Genomic DNA, 19,639 nt, shown 5'->3' on the forward strand with positions numbered 1-19,639 from the left:
AGATACACACATACATGCATGGTCTTATATAAACACAGAGATAATATAGTCAGTCCTTGTTATTCACAGATTCCGTATTTCAATTTGCCTACCTGACAAAATTTATTTTTAATCCCCAAATCAATACTTGGGGCACTTCTAGTTATTTGTGGACATGCTAAACACACTCATTAAGCAAGTTGATGCTTCACCCTCTTGTTTAGCTCTTACTGTAAACAAGCATCCTTTTTGTTGTCATAGTGCCACTTTTTTTTTAATGCTTTTTATTTGTGATTTTTCTAAGACAGCCCCCAAGCATAGTGCTGAAGTGCTGTCTAGTACTCACAGGGCTGTGCCTTACAGAGAAAATACATGTGTTAAATAAACTTTGTTTAGGCACGAGCTACAGTGCTGTTAGCCATGAGTTCATTGTTAATGAATCAACAATATTAAATAAGTTGTCATTAAATATCAGCACACATAAAACAAGGTTATGTGTTGATCAGTAGAGGAAAATGTGACCAGAGGTACGCAGGAAACTGGAACAATGGTTCAGTCTTTGCTAATTCATTGTTTATAGTGACTTTATAGAATGTAACTACTGCAAATAACAAGAATTGGCTGAATTTATGTTTTTGGTGTTTAGGCTCTGGTCTTTGGATTGACTTTTCACTATTAAACTGTAAATTATGATTCAGAACCAATCCATGCTGTATTTTTCTGCTGAATTTTGAAGAAATTATTTGTTTTTAGAAATTTAAGTTTGGAATTTAAAAAAAACCTTTTTTTAAAAAAAATGGAACTTTTATAGTGTTTAGATGTAGAAACAGATAATTAAGAATGTTAAGTAACTTGCCCACATCACACAAATGGTATGTGGAAGAACTTGAAAAGAAATGAGACCTGTACCCAATCATTCTGACTCCAAAGTTCACCCTCTTAACCACCACACTAATAATTAGAACCAAACAAAATATCTAGTACTTTTTTTCAAGGTAAAAATTTTCAAATGTTCCTTTGTTGCAGTGGCAGAGGAAGATTATTTTTTCAAAGACCTACTTATATTGAGGAAATAATTAAATATAAAATCTGTCATCCCAGTGAGTCCTCTCCACATAAAAAAAAAGAGTTTTATTACTGAATTAAACATTCAGCCAGACTATGATGTCCGTTATAGGCAAACTGCTATAAAGATTGCAAAGACAGAAAGAAATCTCACTTTTTTATATAGCCAGGCAGAGACAACATGTTACATACATGTGAATTGTTTTTCTCCAAAGGAAAAATAAAATGTCTTATATCTTTATGTCAGGCAGTTAAGTTACAACCTACAGCCAGGGGCCCAGGCTGAACTCCAGCAAAGACAGGGAGACCAGGCACCTCCTTGATGTCCATGTTGCACAGAGATGATTCCAGGATCTACTAGTTGCATTGTTCACATGTGGTTTTTCCTAGGTAGGAGGAGTTAGAATAGCGGTAGTAGTCTAGCCTTCAGGAAGGGGAGAAGCTTTGCTAGTACCTAAGCAACTTCCCTGTCAGCTTTAGTTTAAGAAAATTTAAGATGAAAAACTGCACCCAGGGTTCCCTCCCTGACCTCCCCCCCACAAGCATTAGGTAGACTCTCAGGTTAGAAGCAGTTTGCTCTTCCTCCCTCCCCTGTGTTAACCTAGCTGGTTTGGGCAGGAGCTCCACTTCCATCTTTATGGTCTTGGCATTCTCAAGACATTTCTGCTTTGTTGTCTGTGCATTTTTAATATGCCCCAAGTCACCCTCTAGGCATACTTAAGCTAACTTACCTCCCGAGAAATCAATGATTGTTAGTTCTATAGTTACAAAGCTGCATTAGTATGACATAGGTTACTAACGCTACTTTTCTCCTGAGCTGTTATTTTTACATGTGTTTTTCAGAATACAAAGCTTTTCTTGAGTACACTTGGTCCTTGGACAACATGGGTTTGAACTGTGCAGGTCTACTTATACACATATTTTTCAATAAATTCACTGGAAAATTTTTTGGAGATTTGCAACAATTTGAAAAAACTTGTAGATAAACCTTGTAGGAATATAAAAAAAAACTAAGAAAAAGTTAGGTTTGTCATAAATGCATAAAATATATGTAGATAAGAGTCTATTTTGTCATTTACTACCATAAAATATACAGAAATCTATTATGAAAAGTTGAAATTTATCAAAAGTTATACAACACAAATCATACAGGGTGCCCTTCACAGTGAAGAGAAATGTAAACAAATGTACAGATGCAGTATTAAATCACTGCATAAAATTAATTGTACATGCTGTGCCCCTGTAATCATTTTATAGCCATCTGTTGCTCCTGCTGAGCTCAGGTGTTTTGAGTATCTACTTAAAAAGCTGTGTGATGTTAATCATCTCTTCATGAGCAGGGTGCCAGATTCTCTGTGCAGTAAATTGCATATTGTGGTAAAACATGATCTCTGTGTATCTTGCATATTTTTCATCGTGTTTAGTGCAATACCATAAACCTTGAATAACACCATGGGACCCATATGATGTGCTGCTAGTGATGCTGGGAGCACTCCCTAGAAGCAGAGAAAAGTCATGACGTTAGAAGAAAAAATTGAATTGCTTGATGTGTACTGTAGATTGAGCTCTGCAGCTGCAGTTGCCTGCCATTTCAATATAAATCAATCCAGCATAAGGACCATTATAAAAAGGAAAAGAAATTTCATGAAGTCATTGCTACAGCTATGATAGCAGGCATGAAAGCCTTGCACTTTTGGCGAAATACCTTTTTATCTTGAATTGATATACAGCTTTTATGTGCTGCATGCACATAAGAAAGGCACACCTACAGACTCTAATACAATTCAAGAAAAAGCGAAGTCAGTAAGTGACAGGCTAAAGCAAAAGAAGGTGAAGGATATAAAGCTGGAGAATTGAATGCCAGCAAAGGATGGTTTGAAAGTTTTAGAAAGAGGTTTGGCTTTAAAAATGTTAACAGGAGAACCATCTTCTGCCAATCAAGAGGCAGCAGGCAAGTTCCCAGATGGTATTAAGAAAATCTTTGAGGAGAAACGGTATCTCCTTCAACAGGTTTTTAATGCAGACAAAAGCGCCTTATTCTGGAAAAAAAAGTATGCCACTGAGGACATTTATTAGTAAGGAATCTAAGTGAGCACCAAGATTTAAGGCAGGAAGAGATAGGCTAACTCTACATTTTTGTGCAAATGCAGTTGGACTTATGATCAGGACTGCCCTTATCAAGAAAGCATCTAACCTAAAAAAAAAAAAAAAAAGAAAGCAGCTAACCTGCAAGCCTTAAAGGGAAAAGATAAACACCAGCTGCCAGTCTTTCGGTTATTGAAGAAGAAGACCTGGACAATGAGAACCCTTTTTCTGGATTGGTTCTGTTGTTACTTGTACCTGAAGTCAGGAAGTACCTTGCCAGTAAGGGACTGCCTTTTAAAGTTCTTTTAAATTGGACAATGCCTCTGGCCATCCAGAACCCCATGAGTTTAACACCGAAGGTGTTGAAGTGGTCTACTTTCCCCCCAAAACAACGTCTCTAATTCAGCCTCTAGATCAGAGGGTGTAAGGACCTTTAAGGCTCATTACACATGGTGCTCTATGGAAAGGATTGTAAACGCTGTGAAAGAGAAACCTGAGAGAACATGAAAGTCTGGAAGGATTACGCCACTGAAGATGTCATTGTTGTTATAGAAAAAGCTGTGAAAGCCATCAAGCCAAAACAAATTTTCTGCTGGAGAAAACTGTCCAGATGTTGTACATGACTTCACGGGCTTTATGACAGAGCCAATTAAGGAAATCATGAAAGAAATTGTAGATATGGCAAAAAAAAAGGAGTGAAGGGTTTTAAGATACGGTTCTTGGAGAAATTCAAGAGCTTATAGACATCACACCAGAGGATTAACAGATGATTTGAGACGAGTGCTTCCAAACCAATGCCAGATGAAGAGGAAGAAGATGACGTAGAGGAAGCAGTGCCAGGAGACAAACTGATACTAGACCGTCTGGCTGAAGGGTTCCTGTTATTCAAGACTACTTTTCACTTCTTTTACAACATGGGTCCTTCTGTGATATGGACACTGAAACTAAAGCAAGTGGTGGAAGAAGGATTCGTGCCATATAGAAATACTTTGAGAGAAATGAAAAAGTAAAAAGAAATTACGATGCGTTTCTGTGAAGTTACCCCGAGTGTGCCTGCCTCTCCTGCCTCCCCTCCCACCTCTTCCACCTCGTGCACGTCTGCCACCCCTGAGAATGCAGGAGCGGCCCAGCCTCCTCCTCTGCGGCCTACTCAGTGTGGAGACAACGAAGATGAAGCCCTTTGTGGAGAAGACATTTATAATGATCCACTTCCTCTCAAGGAATAATAAATCACCATCGTGCAGTATAGTTAATAAACTTATCTGTTGTATATGCATGTGAGTCTCTTAGTGTGAAAATCTAATAACTGTATCATAAGAGCTGTATGAGGTTTTTCTGTTATCATCACCTATGTATTCATCGTGTAGAACATCATATGCCAAACTTGTATAGAAGTTGGTAGCCTACCCTTACATAGGCAGAAGGTGAGTGATATTTAATATAAAATCAATAAGGTGTTCTCTTGCTCTTTTATAATTTTGCTTTCAAAGAATTACATTATCATTCATTATGCCTGCCTCTCTTTCTTTACTGAAGAAACTTTATCAGCCTGCCATTACAGGTAGTTGTTTTTTTTAAGTAACAATGTTTCTAATACTGTATGATGAAATGACTGTAATACATTCATTAGTATATAGGCTAAGCTATTGTAAAGCAATTGTATTGATTAGGCTACCATAAAAGTTATATTACTACTGCTTCTTTATCAATGCATGAATTGTTATAACTGTAAATAAATGTGAATTTCTTTTCACATTATCTTTTCATTTTCAATGTTGTATCAGTAATATGGATAACATCTACAGTGTTTTGTATCATATAAGAATATGTAGATACTGACAGATGACTCATCTTGTGAACAGATGATGTAAACTTACAGTATAGATATACAGTACCATAAATGTATTTTCTCTTCCTTAAAGTTTTCTTAATAACCGTTCTCTTTTTTCTAGCTTACTTTATTGTAAGAATATAGCATATCATTCATATACAAAATGTGTCTTACTCATGTTTATGTTATTGGTAAGGCTTCTGGCCAACACTTGGTTATTAGTAATTAAGTTTTTGGGGAATCAAAAGTTACACATGGATTTTTGACTGCCTGGGGTTGGTGCCCTAGCCCTCCACATTGTTCAGGGGTCAACTGTATTATGCTATTGCAGATATTTACTGTGAGACTGGGTGAACCAAAAGTCAATTTCCTATGAGTCCCTAGCTTTTACTAATTCTTATGTAAATGTAGAAAAACAATGAGATTAAATTAATTTATTCATGTAAATTGCCTAAAAGAGTTCCTGCATAGAGAGGGTTTTCAGTAAGTACTAATTATCAGCATCACCAGGTTCCTATTATATGTTAGTTATCTCATTATTAAATGGGATCATATCTTTATTCACCTAGTTAATTGAATTATATGTCATTCCCCAGAGGGACTGTAACTAGTACATGCAATTATATGTTTAGGTTACTGTACTGACAGCTAAAATGTTTAATATCCATAATGTAATATTTATTAATCAAATTTGAAAGAAGTTAAACATTTTCACCTAAGTGAAAGGTTAACTAACATTTAAATTAAAATATATCAGTTTACTTGTATTCCACTAGAGAGCATATTGGCATTCTGTGTTCCTTTTGCATTCTAGATAATATGTTCTTGGCACTGCCTCAGGCAACACTGTTAAGTATGTGAATATGGAAATAGGAAAGCAAGTGGAAAATGGATTATGAGGTCTTTGTGTCTAGAGGAAGGAGATTGACTCTACCTAGAGTTAATTCCTATTTTATTTTTTGCAAGTGTTGCAAGGTGGTTAGAACTTTTTCTTCTGTCTGATCCCTTCTGTTTTCAGGGATTGCTTCTAAATTTTTGGTCTGTTGTAAGGACTTTGTTACTTTCCAGTGACTGTGGTTTGCAATTAAAAAAATTTTTTATATATACACAGATGCATGTATACACATGTACACACACATGTATATATTTGAAATGACATAAAGGTGTTGGGAGGGTAGCTGGATCATTGGCTCAGTTTGTCATCTTAATCCAGTGTCTATAAAAACATTTTGTATTATCTTTATGTTTTTCCCCTTTAGATTACAAGATCTCAGTCCAAAACAGGCTGAGGATACAGAGAAAAAAGATGAGCCCAGAAAAGATAACCAGCGGCAGGCCTTTACTGACCAGAGATACTTTCAGGTATTAAACAGCTGGCAAAGAGACGTGTGTGTAGCAGACCTTGGTTTTGGTCGCAGTGATAAACCACCATTCTGTGAGGAATGCTCATGTTCTGTATTTGTGTCTGGCCTGTCCTGTCTGCCCTGACACACCCACGTGCCTAAAACATTTTAGGTACCTTGGCTTAGAATTTGTCTTACCCTTAAAAGAGACTTTGCCTAGTTCCAAGCAAGGTAGTATAAAACTGGTAAGATTTTAAAAAGGTTTATCACCCTTTTTCCTACTCTTCCCCCAAAGACATCTCCTTTTAATTTTGTTCTTGTTGCTGTTGTTGGTATTCTTACTGTTATTATTATATAAGTAAATCCATTTTCCTAAGGTCATTGTCTGGTTTTGTTTTTTATTTAGCTATTTAGTTCATCTGAAATTTATTTTTTTATGTAGTGTGATGTAGAGATCTAACCTTGCTGGTTTTACAGACCATTTATTGGAAAAATGAGCAGTTAAGCCTGGTAGTTTCCTGATTGAACTGTGCCTGCACTCATATTTTATTGGGTCCACACCAGGTGTTTTAAACTTTGAATTAATTACAAATAGTTTTTAAATTAAAAGATTCTAATTAAGTCCTTATTTCTAGCTTCTCTTAAAAAGCAAGAGAACCTGGCAACAAATTCCTGCATAGTCATTATCAGAGTAGAACTATGCCTTTCCCTGTCACATCCAGGTGTCTGCTCATCAGTTAGCCGCAGTTCCCACCCATCCTAACTTCATCCACTGACGCTCTTACCTGGCTTCTGTAGGCGGTTGAGTTTGCAATTTCTGCTAGACCATTTTCTACTTTATTGAAATGAAACCTTTATTGTATACCATATTGTCTTATTTGCATAGGTTTGTTTCTAGGCTTTCTAGTCTGTTCTATTTCTATACTATTTTCATGTTCTTTTAATTTCTGTAGTTTTATAGTAGGTGTTGATGTCTTTTTATTAAGGTATCATCAATATACAATCTTATAAAGGTTTCACACAAGCAACATTGTGGTTGTTACATTCACCCATATTATCAAGTCCCCTCCACACCCCATTGCAGTCACTGTCCATCAGTGTAGTAAAATGCTATAGAGTCACTACTTGTCTTATCTGTGCTCTACAGCCTTCCCTGTGACCCCCTTACATTATGTGTGATGATCATAATGCCCCTTAATCCCCTTCTCCCTCCCTCCCCACCCCTACCACCCCCTTCCCTTTGGTAACCACTAGTCCCTTCTTGGGTTCTGTGAGTGTGCTGTTGTTATGTTTCTTCAGTTTTGCTTTGTTGTTATACTCCACAAATGATGGAAATAATTTGGTGCTTGTCTTTCTCCACCTGGCTTATTTCACTGAGCATAATACCCTCTGGCTCCATCCATGTTGTTGCAAATGGTAGGATTTGTTTTCTTCTTATGGCTGAATAATATTCCATTGTGCATATGTACCACATCTTCTTTATCCATTCATCTACTGATAGACACGTTGCTTCCATATCTTGGTTATTGTAAATAGTGCTGTGATAAACATACAAATGCATATGTCTTTTTGAATTTCAGATCTTGTTTTCTTCAGGTAAATTCCTGGGAGTGGAATTCCTGGGTCAAATGGTATTTCTATTTAGTTTTTTGAGGAACCTCCATTTTGCTTTCCACAACGGTTGATTCCACAGATCAGTGGAATGGCCTTTTATAGACTTAGATATAGTGCCAGCTAGATGGCAGTACCTTGCAGAGCAGGATTAGGTTTTCCAGAAGGCTATATATATTCTGAATCAGCATCCAATATATGATTCTGTTTCTCCCATAGCCAGGATTTATGACTTCAGGAATCAAAGGGTAGAAATGGCTCCTTTCTGAGACCTTATGCTTTATAAGCTTAGAGGTCTTAGTGACAGGGAGGAATGCCTCTATCAAGAGACACAGCAATTACCTTGAACTGGAATTTAAGACTGGTTTGCTTCCTTATGCTCTGGATCAACAGGCAAAGAAGGGTGTTATGTGCTGGCTAGAGTTATCGATCTTGACTACCAAGGGGAAATTGGCTTACTGCTCTGCAATGGAGGAAAGGAAGAGTATGTCTGGGATACAGGAGACCCCTTGGGCATTCTGTAGTTTTATAGTAGGTGTTGATGTCTTTTTATTAAGGTATTATAGTTTTATATATATATATATATATATATATATATATATATATATATATATAAGGTGTTACAGTACCTTGTGATAAAGGTCTCAGAAAACTCCCAACATTCTAGTCCAAACAGAACTACTAATGGCCTTCACAAAGGAAGGCTTGGGTCACTCAGCAAGTAAAGAACCAGGACCAGCTAAGGTGCTTACTGAAGGCAAAGGTAATAGAGAATGGATTTTTGGAAGAAAATAGTGGTAAATACCAGCCAAGACTGTGTGATGAGTTGCAGAAATGAGGATTGTATTTGTCATGTGTATATCCTCATTTTATTACAGCTAGGTTTGTGCATATATATATATATGTATGGCATATATCTTTGTTTTATTCCTGCTCTTAGTCTCTTATTGCATAATAGAAGACATGTTGACTTTATATCATAGTGTTTTAAGTATTGTTAACTTTATATCATAGTATTTAAGTCATGGGATATCAAGGAGAAGAGTAAACACCACTCCAAGACTTTACCTCCTCTTCTGGAGAAGAGGTTAGTGCATTTTCACTGGTACACAGGATAGTTTTATAGTGTTACGTAATACATGATCTTGTTACTCTCGTTATTTGGAGATTAAGAATGGTTTAAGGAGATGTGTATGGGTGCCAAGTTGACAAGGGGTGGACTTGTGATGCTTAATTTTATATGTCAACTTAACTAGGCCACAGGGTGTCTGGATTTTTGGTCAAATATTGTTCTGGGTGTTTCTGAATTAAATTAACATTTGAATCGATAGACTGGGTAAAGCAGATGGCCCTCCTTAATGTGAGTGGGCCTTACTCTCAATCAGTTGAATCCCTGAAGCGAACAGAAAGGCTGAGAAAGAGGGAGCAGTGCCTGCCTGACTGCCTCTGAACTAGGACATCACTTTTTTCCCTGCCTCTGAACTTGAGCTGAAACATTGGTGGTTTCTGGGGCTTGAGTCTGCTGGCATTTGAACTGGATTTATTGGCTGTCTTGGGTGTTTATATTGCCAACTGAGGATCTTGGGACTTGTCAGCCTGTATAATTGCCTGAGGCAATTCCTCATAACAAATACACATACACACACGTATATGCACGCACACACATCCTTGTTAGTTGTTTCTCTGAAGAACCCTAATACAGTGTTAATTATTTATATTCTTTTAATTTCCTCTGTTTCAAAACTTTTATGAAAAATTGGAAAAAGTCATTCACATCTCAATCAACACTTCAATCTTTCATTCATTCAAAGCTTCTAACTTATGCCTGCTTTTCTTCATGTCTGACCTCTACTTCTTCAAACAAGCAGTGTGGCTAGGGGATGGGATCTGTTTCTTTCTTTCTCCCTCCCCCATATATGGTTTCTTCATGCTTGGCAGGGAGGGTGGATGTTGGGTGAGACTAGGTAGAAGGGTAGTATCTTTCTTGACTGGTGCTGGTGGTGTACTCTAGCAGTGGTGCCCGTTGTGTGGCTGAGGCCAAATACTGTCTGCTTTTCTCTTGCATGGAATGCTTGTTTGTGCAAGTATGGAGTTATTTCCTCCCCACCAACTAGGAACTTTGGCACTGTGCCATTCATTCTGTAGGCAGTGTATTCCAGCTGAATCCCTCTTCTCCTCCTTGTCAAGTGATACTCCCCTGGGGTCCTTCAGCTATAGGTAACTTTTTTTAATTTCATGAAAGCAAAGCTTGATTCTCTTCCAAAGTGTCCACTTGGCTACAGAGTGCATTATCAGATTACAGTGTAAAAGGGCAGCTTCTCTTGCTGCTTCCTTTCTTTTTTCTACTCCATTTTTATCTTTATATATGTATCAGTTCATGTTTTTACTATGTAACAAACCCTCCTAAGACATAGTGACTTAAAATAATCCTTTAATATTGATCTTGACTGGGTTCCTTTATGCATGTACTATCCAAGTCAGCTAGATGGCTCTGCTTCTGGGAGTTGGGTGGATATTGGCTAGGGTTTGTGGGAATGACTGGGCCATGTACCTTTCATCATTTACCACCTAGCCTGGGTTTGTCCACTTGGTAGCCTTCAGAGAGAGAAAGTAGAAATAAGGCTCCTTGATCAAGTCTTGGGCTCTGAGCTGGCCACCCCATTACTTCCTTTTCTGTGGACCAATGCAAGGCCCAGGACCAGTCCAGATTCAAGGAGTAGAAAATAGACTCCACTTCTTGATGAACCTTCAGTGTCACCTTACAAAGGGAAGAGAATATAAGGAAAAGAAATATTGCAATAATTTTTGCAAACAATCTGCTACAAGGTATGGATAAATACTGCTAGACATATATGTAGTCCCCTTGGTTCACCCTCTCCACCGTGGAATGGGATCAGCCTGCTGCCCTCCTGACCTTTGGGGTGACGCTGGGGAGAAGGGGAACGGAAGGTTCCTGCTCTGATTAATAATTTAAATGGAGGGATTGTTTTTTCCATTAAACTGGTATTCAAAGTGAAGTTCAAATATAACAGTGAAATACTGAAATGTACTGTCCTACACTGAACAACAGCAGCAGCGAAACTGCCTGCACAGCAGCGTCGGATCAGGCCTCAGGGACCTGCAGCCTTCTGGAGCTGCCTCCTAGGAGAAAAGAGAAACAGCACAGCATTTTTCACTCACTAGTTCTATACATTCCTTTAAAAGGCACTTGTCTTGGTGAATCCTGTCCAGTGAATTGCTGACATTTTCTTGGGCTGGTCACTATCCAGGATCAGTTTGATTACCTCTTAGTGAGACTTGCGTGCTGTTTCCAGGATTTCTTTTTAGAATGCTGTTGGGCTTACTATTCATTGTACTTACTTTGAACTTCAGTTTTAGCTATGAAACAACAAGAAATGCCCCTATTAATTATCAAATTTAGTTTAAATATGAGGAGATAGAAATGGGAAAATGAGGTACTTTAGCTAAGGATGTCTTGGTGATTGTTCATCTCTGTGTGGATTGCTCTTTCCTGTTGAGGTCATTCATAACCATTTTCAAATCTAAATAATTTACAAATGCACTTAGCTTTTTTGCAAGTCTGTCATTCTCATTAGAACTTACATGTTTATCACATTGATGAAATTGTTGTACTTCCAAAGCATTAGATGTGTCAGCCTTATTAAAGATCTTCTTACTGCCTAAAATTAACTCTGAAAATGATGTTACACTGTTGTATAGAGTGCTCCTTTAACACATATCACTTTGACAGGACTATGATAAACATTTCAACTAAAACACCATCTTTTTTTAAAGGTGCTGAGTAGCATTAATTCAGTTATTCACAATCCAAGAGTTCCAGTAATAATTTATAAACAGAGCAAAGGAAGCATTCAACATTTTAATAAGGATCTTGTTCAAGATTGTGGATTTGAGCATCTTGTTCCTATAATAGAAATGTGGGCAGATCAACTGACTTCCCTAAAGGTAAGGGGTTGAATATTCTTTACATGCTTTGAAAATATATTGGAGTCTGTGGGCATTACAAATAGGACTAGCCTTAATTTTTTTGTTTCTTTGAACTGTTAAGCTGAAAAGGCTTAGCTTATCTAAAACTTGAATTTTGCTGCTTACATATTTGTTTGGAGTACTATCTAGTTGATCTTGTCATTACTATAAGCTTTGCCTCTTGTAGAGTTCTCCCAACACGACATATTTTTAGGTCCATTGCCTTGTTGAAAATCTATAGTGGATGCATTTTGCCCTTCTAAGGCCCTTCCTTCCCTGTTCTACCTTCACCTCCCTCTTTTTGGTGTCCCCACACTGCAGATTTTCCCAGCCCTTACTCCTTCCTCTGCAGATGTAATGTCATCCTTCATTCCATTTTAATTGGGCATGTATTTTCCTTTGTTCATATTTTAAATTACTCTCCTTCTTTCAAAACTGAACTTGTTCCCGTCTGTGTATTCTCTAGAGCACATATCAGTCTGACAGCAGCCAGTGCTACTGTGACCCATCCTGCCCATCCCTGGAAGAGGAAAGCTTCTCTTAGGAAGTTACTGTGTATTCTTTATTACATAACATCCAAGTTTTTTCAGTTTTTCTTGAGTCAGTCACTGAAAGGTGAATTGCTAAAGTCAGTAGTATTTAATGTCTGTTACCTTTAAACTTGAGATTTTTCAGTAGCTGATACATATTTCACTGCCTCTGTTCATGAAGGTGGACAGTGTGACTCAGTAACAAAATTTGTCGACAGCAGCCTTATTGCATGAAGTGTAAGTGATGCAGGAGATGTGTAAGAACGTGTCAGCTCCCTGTTGGTCTTTTTTTGTTCTCTAATGTGTCCTAAGAAACTTCCCAAATACATAATGAGTGCTCAATATTTGTCAAAAGAATGAAGCACACACATTCCAAGACAACAAAATGGAGAAGAGGATATGAATAAAAAAAGTTTTTTTAATGAAAACATACTTGTAACTGATGAAAGAATCTTCACATTCAGCCTGATTTCTCCTTTCCTTTTTATATAAGGCTCAGAGCTATGAAAAAAAAAATTTTTTTACTGAGTGACAGTGTTGGATTAATATACCTATTTTAAAGGCCTGTGTTTCTCCAGTTCATATCTCAGGAGAGGGTGAAATAATCAGTGGTTAATTATGTAAATCATGGCATTTTTCCAATCATTGCTTGCCATGGGGCTTTCCCAACAGGAGGAAATAGTGCGAACTCCACTTTTCTCCTTCTCAGGAGAGATGGGCTAGAACATGCCCCAGCCTTCCCAAGAGAAGGGAAAAGACTAGACAAGAAAAGGAGGCAAAGGGCAGAATCAAATAAATGGATAGTTATTGATTATTTACTATGTTCGTGGCATTGTGGGAGATATCAGAAAAGGTGAACACAAGATTCAGACTAATTGGAGAGACAAAACATATGAAAAATATGAAGTAAAATTTAACCATTCAAGATATTGTTAGAAGAAAATGAATGCCATAAAAATAGCCCACGATGACAGTGCCAAGTGAGTAACACAGCTGACTTGTACTCCTGACCCTAGAAAAGCTGTACAGTGGTGGTGCCCTCATGGTACTGTACAGTTTTCCTGCTAGGAGGAGACAAGGAGAGTTAACTTTATAATTAGAATATTCTGAGGACCCCCAAGAGGAATTTAGTGGCTTTGCCATTTAGACAGTGTTCCAGGTACTTACCTTACACTGCAAAATCTGGATTCAAATTGAGAAACACATGAGCTACTTTGAGGCCTCCTCATATGAAAGGTTTTCTGTACTGTAGCAGCCTCCAAGTTTGGGACAGCTGTCTTCTCAGATCAGTTTTTTTCTGAGGTTAGATTTTGCTTTAAAGGAGGATGGGAAAAGCATGGAGTGCTACCTGCCTACTTCTTCCTGTCTTTCCCACACACCTCGCCAGGAAAGGTGAGCTACAGACACTGTTGCTTTCCAAGCCCTGTACGCTGTTGTATGCCTCAGCTTCCCCACTCTCTCCTGCTCCAGAGGCCAGCCATACAGAGTCAGATAAGACCTGGTTGTACTTCTTTGTACATCCTACAACTGAGGAGAGATGAACTTAGGAGGCCTTCCTTCAGATTTTTCTGGATTTGTTTGACTGACTGTGCTAGTTATCCTGTCATTGACAAGTAGAGCAGAACACCTTTTTTCTTACCCTTGTAATACTTTATTCTCAAGCAAAATGTATATTTGGTGTGCTTTTGACTGTAGACCATTTCTTTATAATTGCACCTTGTTGATAGAGCATCGGTTAATGAAGGTACCATTCATTATGCAGCAACTTCTGACTTTTTTTTCTTCTTTCAAATTCTGGTGGCACTTATTCTTTAAAACATTGATTTGACACTGAATATCTATCCTTGAATTGCTAAGATAGGTAATTGCCTTCTTCCAGAGTGAAAGGTGAGAAATATCAATGTGTGAGGTCTGGGCATTAATTGGAGATGGGTTAATAAGTGGAGGACAAAAATAAGAAGTTGGAAAAATAACCTCCTGTACTTCTTTGTGTATTTTAGAGTTGCACTAATACATGCAGCTTTTGATCACCTGAGATGTGGCTAGTGCTATAAAATACACATCAGATCTAGAAGACTTAGCATGGAAAAATTAAAAATACTGATTATGTATTGAAATGTTATTCTGGGTATATTGGGTTAAACTATGTTATTAAAGTTAATGTCACCTGCTTTTTTTAAAATTAAGTTTCACTGATATATAATATTATGAAGGTTTTTACAATATTCCCCTATATTATCAAGTCCCCTTCCACACCCCATTGCAGTCACTGTCCATCAGCATAGTAAAGATGCTATAGAGTCATTACTTGTCTTCTCCAGGCTATACTGTCTTCTCCGTGACCCCCCTACATTATGTGCGCTAATCATAATGCCCCTTAATCCCCTTCTCCCTCCCTCCCCATCCCCTTCCCTTTTGTAACCACTAGTCCACTCTTGGGTTCTGTGAGTCTGCTGCTGTTTTGTTCCTTAAGTTTTGCTTTGCTGTTGTATTCCACAATTGAGTGAAATCATTTTCACCTGTTTCTTTTTATTTTAAATGTGGCTAGTAGACAATCTAAAAAAATTTTTTTAATTGAAATATCAATATACAATCTTATATTGGTTTCAAGTATACAATACAGTGGCCCTACAGTTAGCCATATTATTAAATCCTCACCTCCACTAGTGCAGTCACTATCTGTCAACATAGGAAGATGTTACAGAATCATTGACTATATTCTTCATGCTGTACTACTATGCCCATGACCAGCTTACATTATGATTGAGAATTTTTGTGCCCCTTTGTCCACTTCACTCTCCCCACCCACCAACCTCAACCCGTCCCCCATGACAACCACCAGTCACTTCTCAGTGACTGTGAGTCTGCTGCTGTGGACAATCTAAAATTACTGCAACTTAAATTTCTTTTAGACAGCATTGTTCTAAAGGGCCAACCACTGTGCCATGCACATAGTAGATGCTCAGTAAATATTTGTTTATCAATTGGCCAGTCTTAGAGTTCTAAATATCCAGTAGCCTTGACCCTTGTACACAGTTTAAAATAGGTAAGGCCAGCATATCTGGGCCAAGAACACTAAGTAAGCTGTTAAGATTAAGTAGAATTAATTTAGGCATCCTTTCAAATTAAATACCTGCCTGGAGATGCATGCTATAACATGGATGAATCTTGAATACATAATCCTAAATGAAAGAAGCCAGTCCCAAAGGCCACATATTATATGATTCCATTCTATGAGAAATGCCCAGAATAGGCAAATCCACTGAAACAGAACATAGATTAGTAGTTACCAGGGGCTGGGAACAGGGGAGAATAGAGAATTACTACGAGGTGGTATGGGTGTTTTTTTGGTGGGTGATGAAAATGTTCTAAAATTGGATAATGGTGATGGTTGCAATTTCCTGTTAAAGATGTTAAAACTACTGAATTGTACCCTCTAAAACTACTTAAAGAGGGTAAATTTTATGGTATATGAATTACATCTCAATGGGCCTGTTGTAAAAAAATTCAAGGCTAAAATGTAAAGGATAAATTTATTTTTTATCCATCAGAAATTCAAAATAATTACTTAAATAACATACACTAATAATAAATAACATATAATTACTTAAAACATCCAGATTCATGATAATCAATAATGTTTTTTGTAAGGTGTATATTTACATGGAGAAAACTAATTTAACAGACTTTTTCTAAACTGATAATAAAATTTGAAAAAATATCGATGTGGTTAACATATATTAAATCAGTGTAGATAATTATATTTTATTAACATCATGGAAACTACGTTTAAAATCTATAATACCATTTTGTTTCTTTTGTTATGAAGGATTTATATAAGTCCTTGAAAATACTATCTGCAGAACTGGTGCCTTGGCATAATTTAAGGAAACAGGATGAAAATGAAGGTATCAAAGTTGAGGATCTGTTATTTATAGTAGACACCATGTTAGAAGAAGTTGAAAATAAGGAAAAGGTAATATTTAATACGTAAATGTTCACATTTTTAACATAATCTTTTCTTAAAAACTGATGATGAAATGGATATTGATATTTGTTCTGCTAGGACTCTATTTCTCTTTTTAAAGTTTTTATTAAATGTTTGGGATTATTTTAAGATACAATCTTTCTTTCTCTCCCTCTCTTTTGCCAGGATAGCAATATGCCAAACTTTCGAACTCTGCAGGCTATTGTTTCTCATTTCCAAAAATTATTTGATGTGCCTTCTTTAAATGGAGTGTATCCCCGAATGAATGAAGTTTACACTAGGCTTGGAGAAGTGAACAATGCTGTGAGAAACCTCCAAGAACTTTTAGGATTAGGTGATAATCCTTTGTCATTTTTGGCCCCCACTTAAGAATTATTCCTAGTAAATTAACAAAAAGTAGGTAAAAAACTTTTTAAGTAAAAGAATTGAGAATAACTGAAGGAAAAAGCACGTGGTTTAATGGTTTTGAAAATTGTCATTTAAAATATCCTATCCTTTGATTTCTCTTTTATAGATAGATCATCCTCATTGTGTGTGCTGGTGAGCACAGTTGCAAAATTGTGTAGGCTGATTAATGAGGATATGAATGCACAGGTTATGCAGGTATTGGGACCTGAAGACCTCCAAAGGTATTTATTTTAAAAGTTTGCAGAGTATCATCCAGAATTCTTGGCATGGTCAAATTCTGAAGTTATTTGCCTTTCCTGTTTGGAATAGCTTCTTTTAAGTAACTTGACATTCTGAAATAATCTCTTACCTTAGGGATGGAGAGAAGGCTAAGTGTTTTCAAGATAAAAATAGATTGTAGGGCTTATAAAGTTCATGTAAGGTGAGTCAGGACTCCAGCATTATTGCTATGGACTGTTCCCAGGGGAAATTGCATAGATGTGAGCAACTTCATGTGGGTTCAGAATATATAAACAAGTCTTCTTTTTAGTACTCTAAAATAGACCACTGAATAATCACTGATGGTATAGTTATTATTTAATTAGAATACAAATGTTAAGGATTGTTTGAAAAGCTAGGCATCTCTAACATAAAACCTGATGTTTTTTAAATTACTGAAACATTATAGCTCTTCCTAAAACAACCCTTCCTCCTCTCCCCCTCAATTTTATATATACTACAACATAGAGGAAGGGGAATACATACATATACCACCTATTCACTTATACCAAATATACCACATATACCATTTGTGTTCTGCAAGTTCTCCAAGAAGAACCCTTACCCTAATCTGACACTTCAGTGTTTCATTCTTGATGATTTAAAAAGGAACATATATCTCACTATTGGTCTTTTTCTCCTTCCCACAGGTTTATTGATTCCTGGAACTTAACGTTTAATCGAATACTGCATATAAAAGCCAATTATTTTTAGAAAATGTTATAAAAGCACGGTCTCTTAAGAATCCTCTAGCTAAATGAAAACTTTCCCATGTTAGGCATGTTATGTAAATTTAACTTCGGAACAGATGTTTACAGTGATACTAAGTTTTTTTTAGAAAAGTAATATTAGATGAATAAAGAGCTCAAAAAGCAAGGATTGCAGTAAATGATTATTAAATTTATATTTAAATTAGGAAATTTTTCAATTTTGAAAATGTTCTATTTTCAATAGATGAAAGAACCTTAAGTTGGAAATTCAGTATAAACTCTGCATTTTTTTTTAAAGCATTATCAAGAAATTGGAAGAACATGAAGAATTTTTCCCAGCATTTCAGGCATTCACTAGTGATCTACTTGAAATCTTAGGTAAGATTTCTGTTGGTGGTGGTTTAATTTCACATCTTAAGATGTCAGTGGGTTTGAGGGAAAAGTGTTACTTAGTTTCTGGATTAGTTTTACCTGGAGTGGTTGGTGGAAAATAGCTAGAAACCGCTAATAGTTCTGGAAACACACTCCTAACTTGCAGTTAGACTTGGTTGGGATTAGTCTATGGAACAAAGAAACACAAATCCTTTAAGGAGTTAGGGGCTGCCTTTGCTTTAAGGTCTTAAGTGAGACATGGCATTACTTTATCTTGGCTCAAGTTTACCTGGCTCTGTCATTACCTAATGAGAAATCGTGGTAGAATTTATGATCTGGAAAGGTGTTTTTACTCCGCCCCCCTCTTTTTTTTAAAGATAGTACCTACCTACTTGTATTTTTCTAAATATACAAATTAAATTTCCTTCTCAGGTGATAAGAAGTAAAATAAACATCTGTAGAAAGGAAGAGATAAATTTATAAATCTGTAGAAGGGAGATACATGTATACTCTGTCAGATTGAGAGCTTCATTATTACTAACATCTCTTACAGGGAAAAAATGTAATTTGATTAGGAGTCTTAGTCAAAAAAGGACCCAAGTCCAAATTTATTTTGTGTGTGATTATATATGGCTATAAAAATAATTTATCTTACTATCACATTTTATAAAGTGATTTATTCACTAATGAATTCTTTTTTTATATATATACCTCATTTGAAAAAAACTTTTTAAAAGACTGGCTCTTTGATATAAAAAGTTAAATTAGAAGAGGAAATGAGGTTTAATAGAATATAAAGAAATGACTAAATTAAAATTTGGTAAGAAGATGAATAAATGAAACATTTGACTAGAATGTATAACCTAGTGAATATAAAGGAACTTTTGTGGCCTGTTTTATGTAGACTGGAAACCAGAGAGATAGTGAGCGTGCGTGCTTGGGACCTGCTCATATGTTGTAAAGATCATAGCAAGGGTAAATGTAATCTGAAAGTTAAACTTAAGATAAAACAAGAAATTGCAGAAATGTGTTCCTTGAATCCCAAAGAGAATACATAGAATAGAATAATAAGTTTCATGGAATAATATGGTTCTACTTGTTCTGGAGTAGCAGTTAAACAGTGAGGTTCTTGTCATTAAAAAAACACTTTAATAGGTATACTAGTACCACTTACTTCAGAATCCTTCTATAGAAACTTCCTCTCAGATATTACAGTACTCAGCCTGGTTCATGTGGGACCATTTGCTTCAGGAAGCCAAGACTCCCTGCTGAGGAGCTCAGTATTTTTGTCACAGTTGAAATTCTGGAGTTAAATGTTATACTTAACATTGGGAAAGTTAAATCTGTTTGGCAAACATTTTTATTATTAATAAGATATCATGTCAAGCATCTAAAACTACAGAGTGGTGTACTGTATACCAGATACAGAGAAGGACTTTATTTTTTTCATATAGGAGGTGTGATTAGCTGTG

General features: G+C 36.5%; 1 protein-coding gene across 7 annotated transcripts in view; it reads left to right on the plus strand.

Annotated features, from left to right (window-relative positions):
• The window catches only part of CEP70 (centrosomal protein 70), a 159,856-nt gene that overhangs the window by 108,939 nt on the left and 31,278 nt on the right, over window positions 1-19,639 (plus strand). For 6 of the 7 annotated variants that reach the window (XM_057498768.1, XM_057498779.1, XM_057498775.1 and 3 more), the window contains 6 exons: window positions 6,220-6,322; window positions 11,710-11,880; window positions 16,261-16,407; window positions 16,585-16,753; window positions 16,934-17,048; window positions 18,094-18,173. In XM_057498768.1, coding sequence (XP_057354751.1) covers window positions 6,220-6,322; window positions 11,710-11,880; window positions 16,261-16,407; window positions 16,585-16,753; window positions 16,934-17,048; window positions 18,094-18,173 — 785 coding nt within the window. Of the gene's footprint in view, window positions 1-6,219; window positions 6,323-11,709; window positions 11,881-16,260; window positions 16,408-16,584; window positions 16,754-16,933; window positions 17,049-18,039; window positions 18,174-19,639 lie in introns of all 7 variants that reach the window. The other variant, XR_008996551.1, reaches the window with a different exon arrangement.

This window comes from Manis pentadactyla, chromosome 1 (assembly GCF_030020395.1).
Source record: "Manis pentadactyla isolate mManPen7 chromosome 1, mManPen7.hap1, whole genome shotgun sequence".
NCBI lineage: Eukaryota > Metazoa > Chordata > Mammalia > Pholidota > Manidae > Manis > Manis pentadactyla.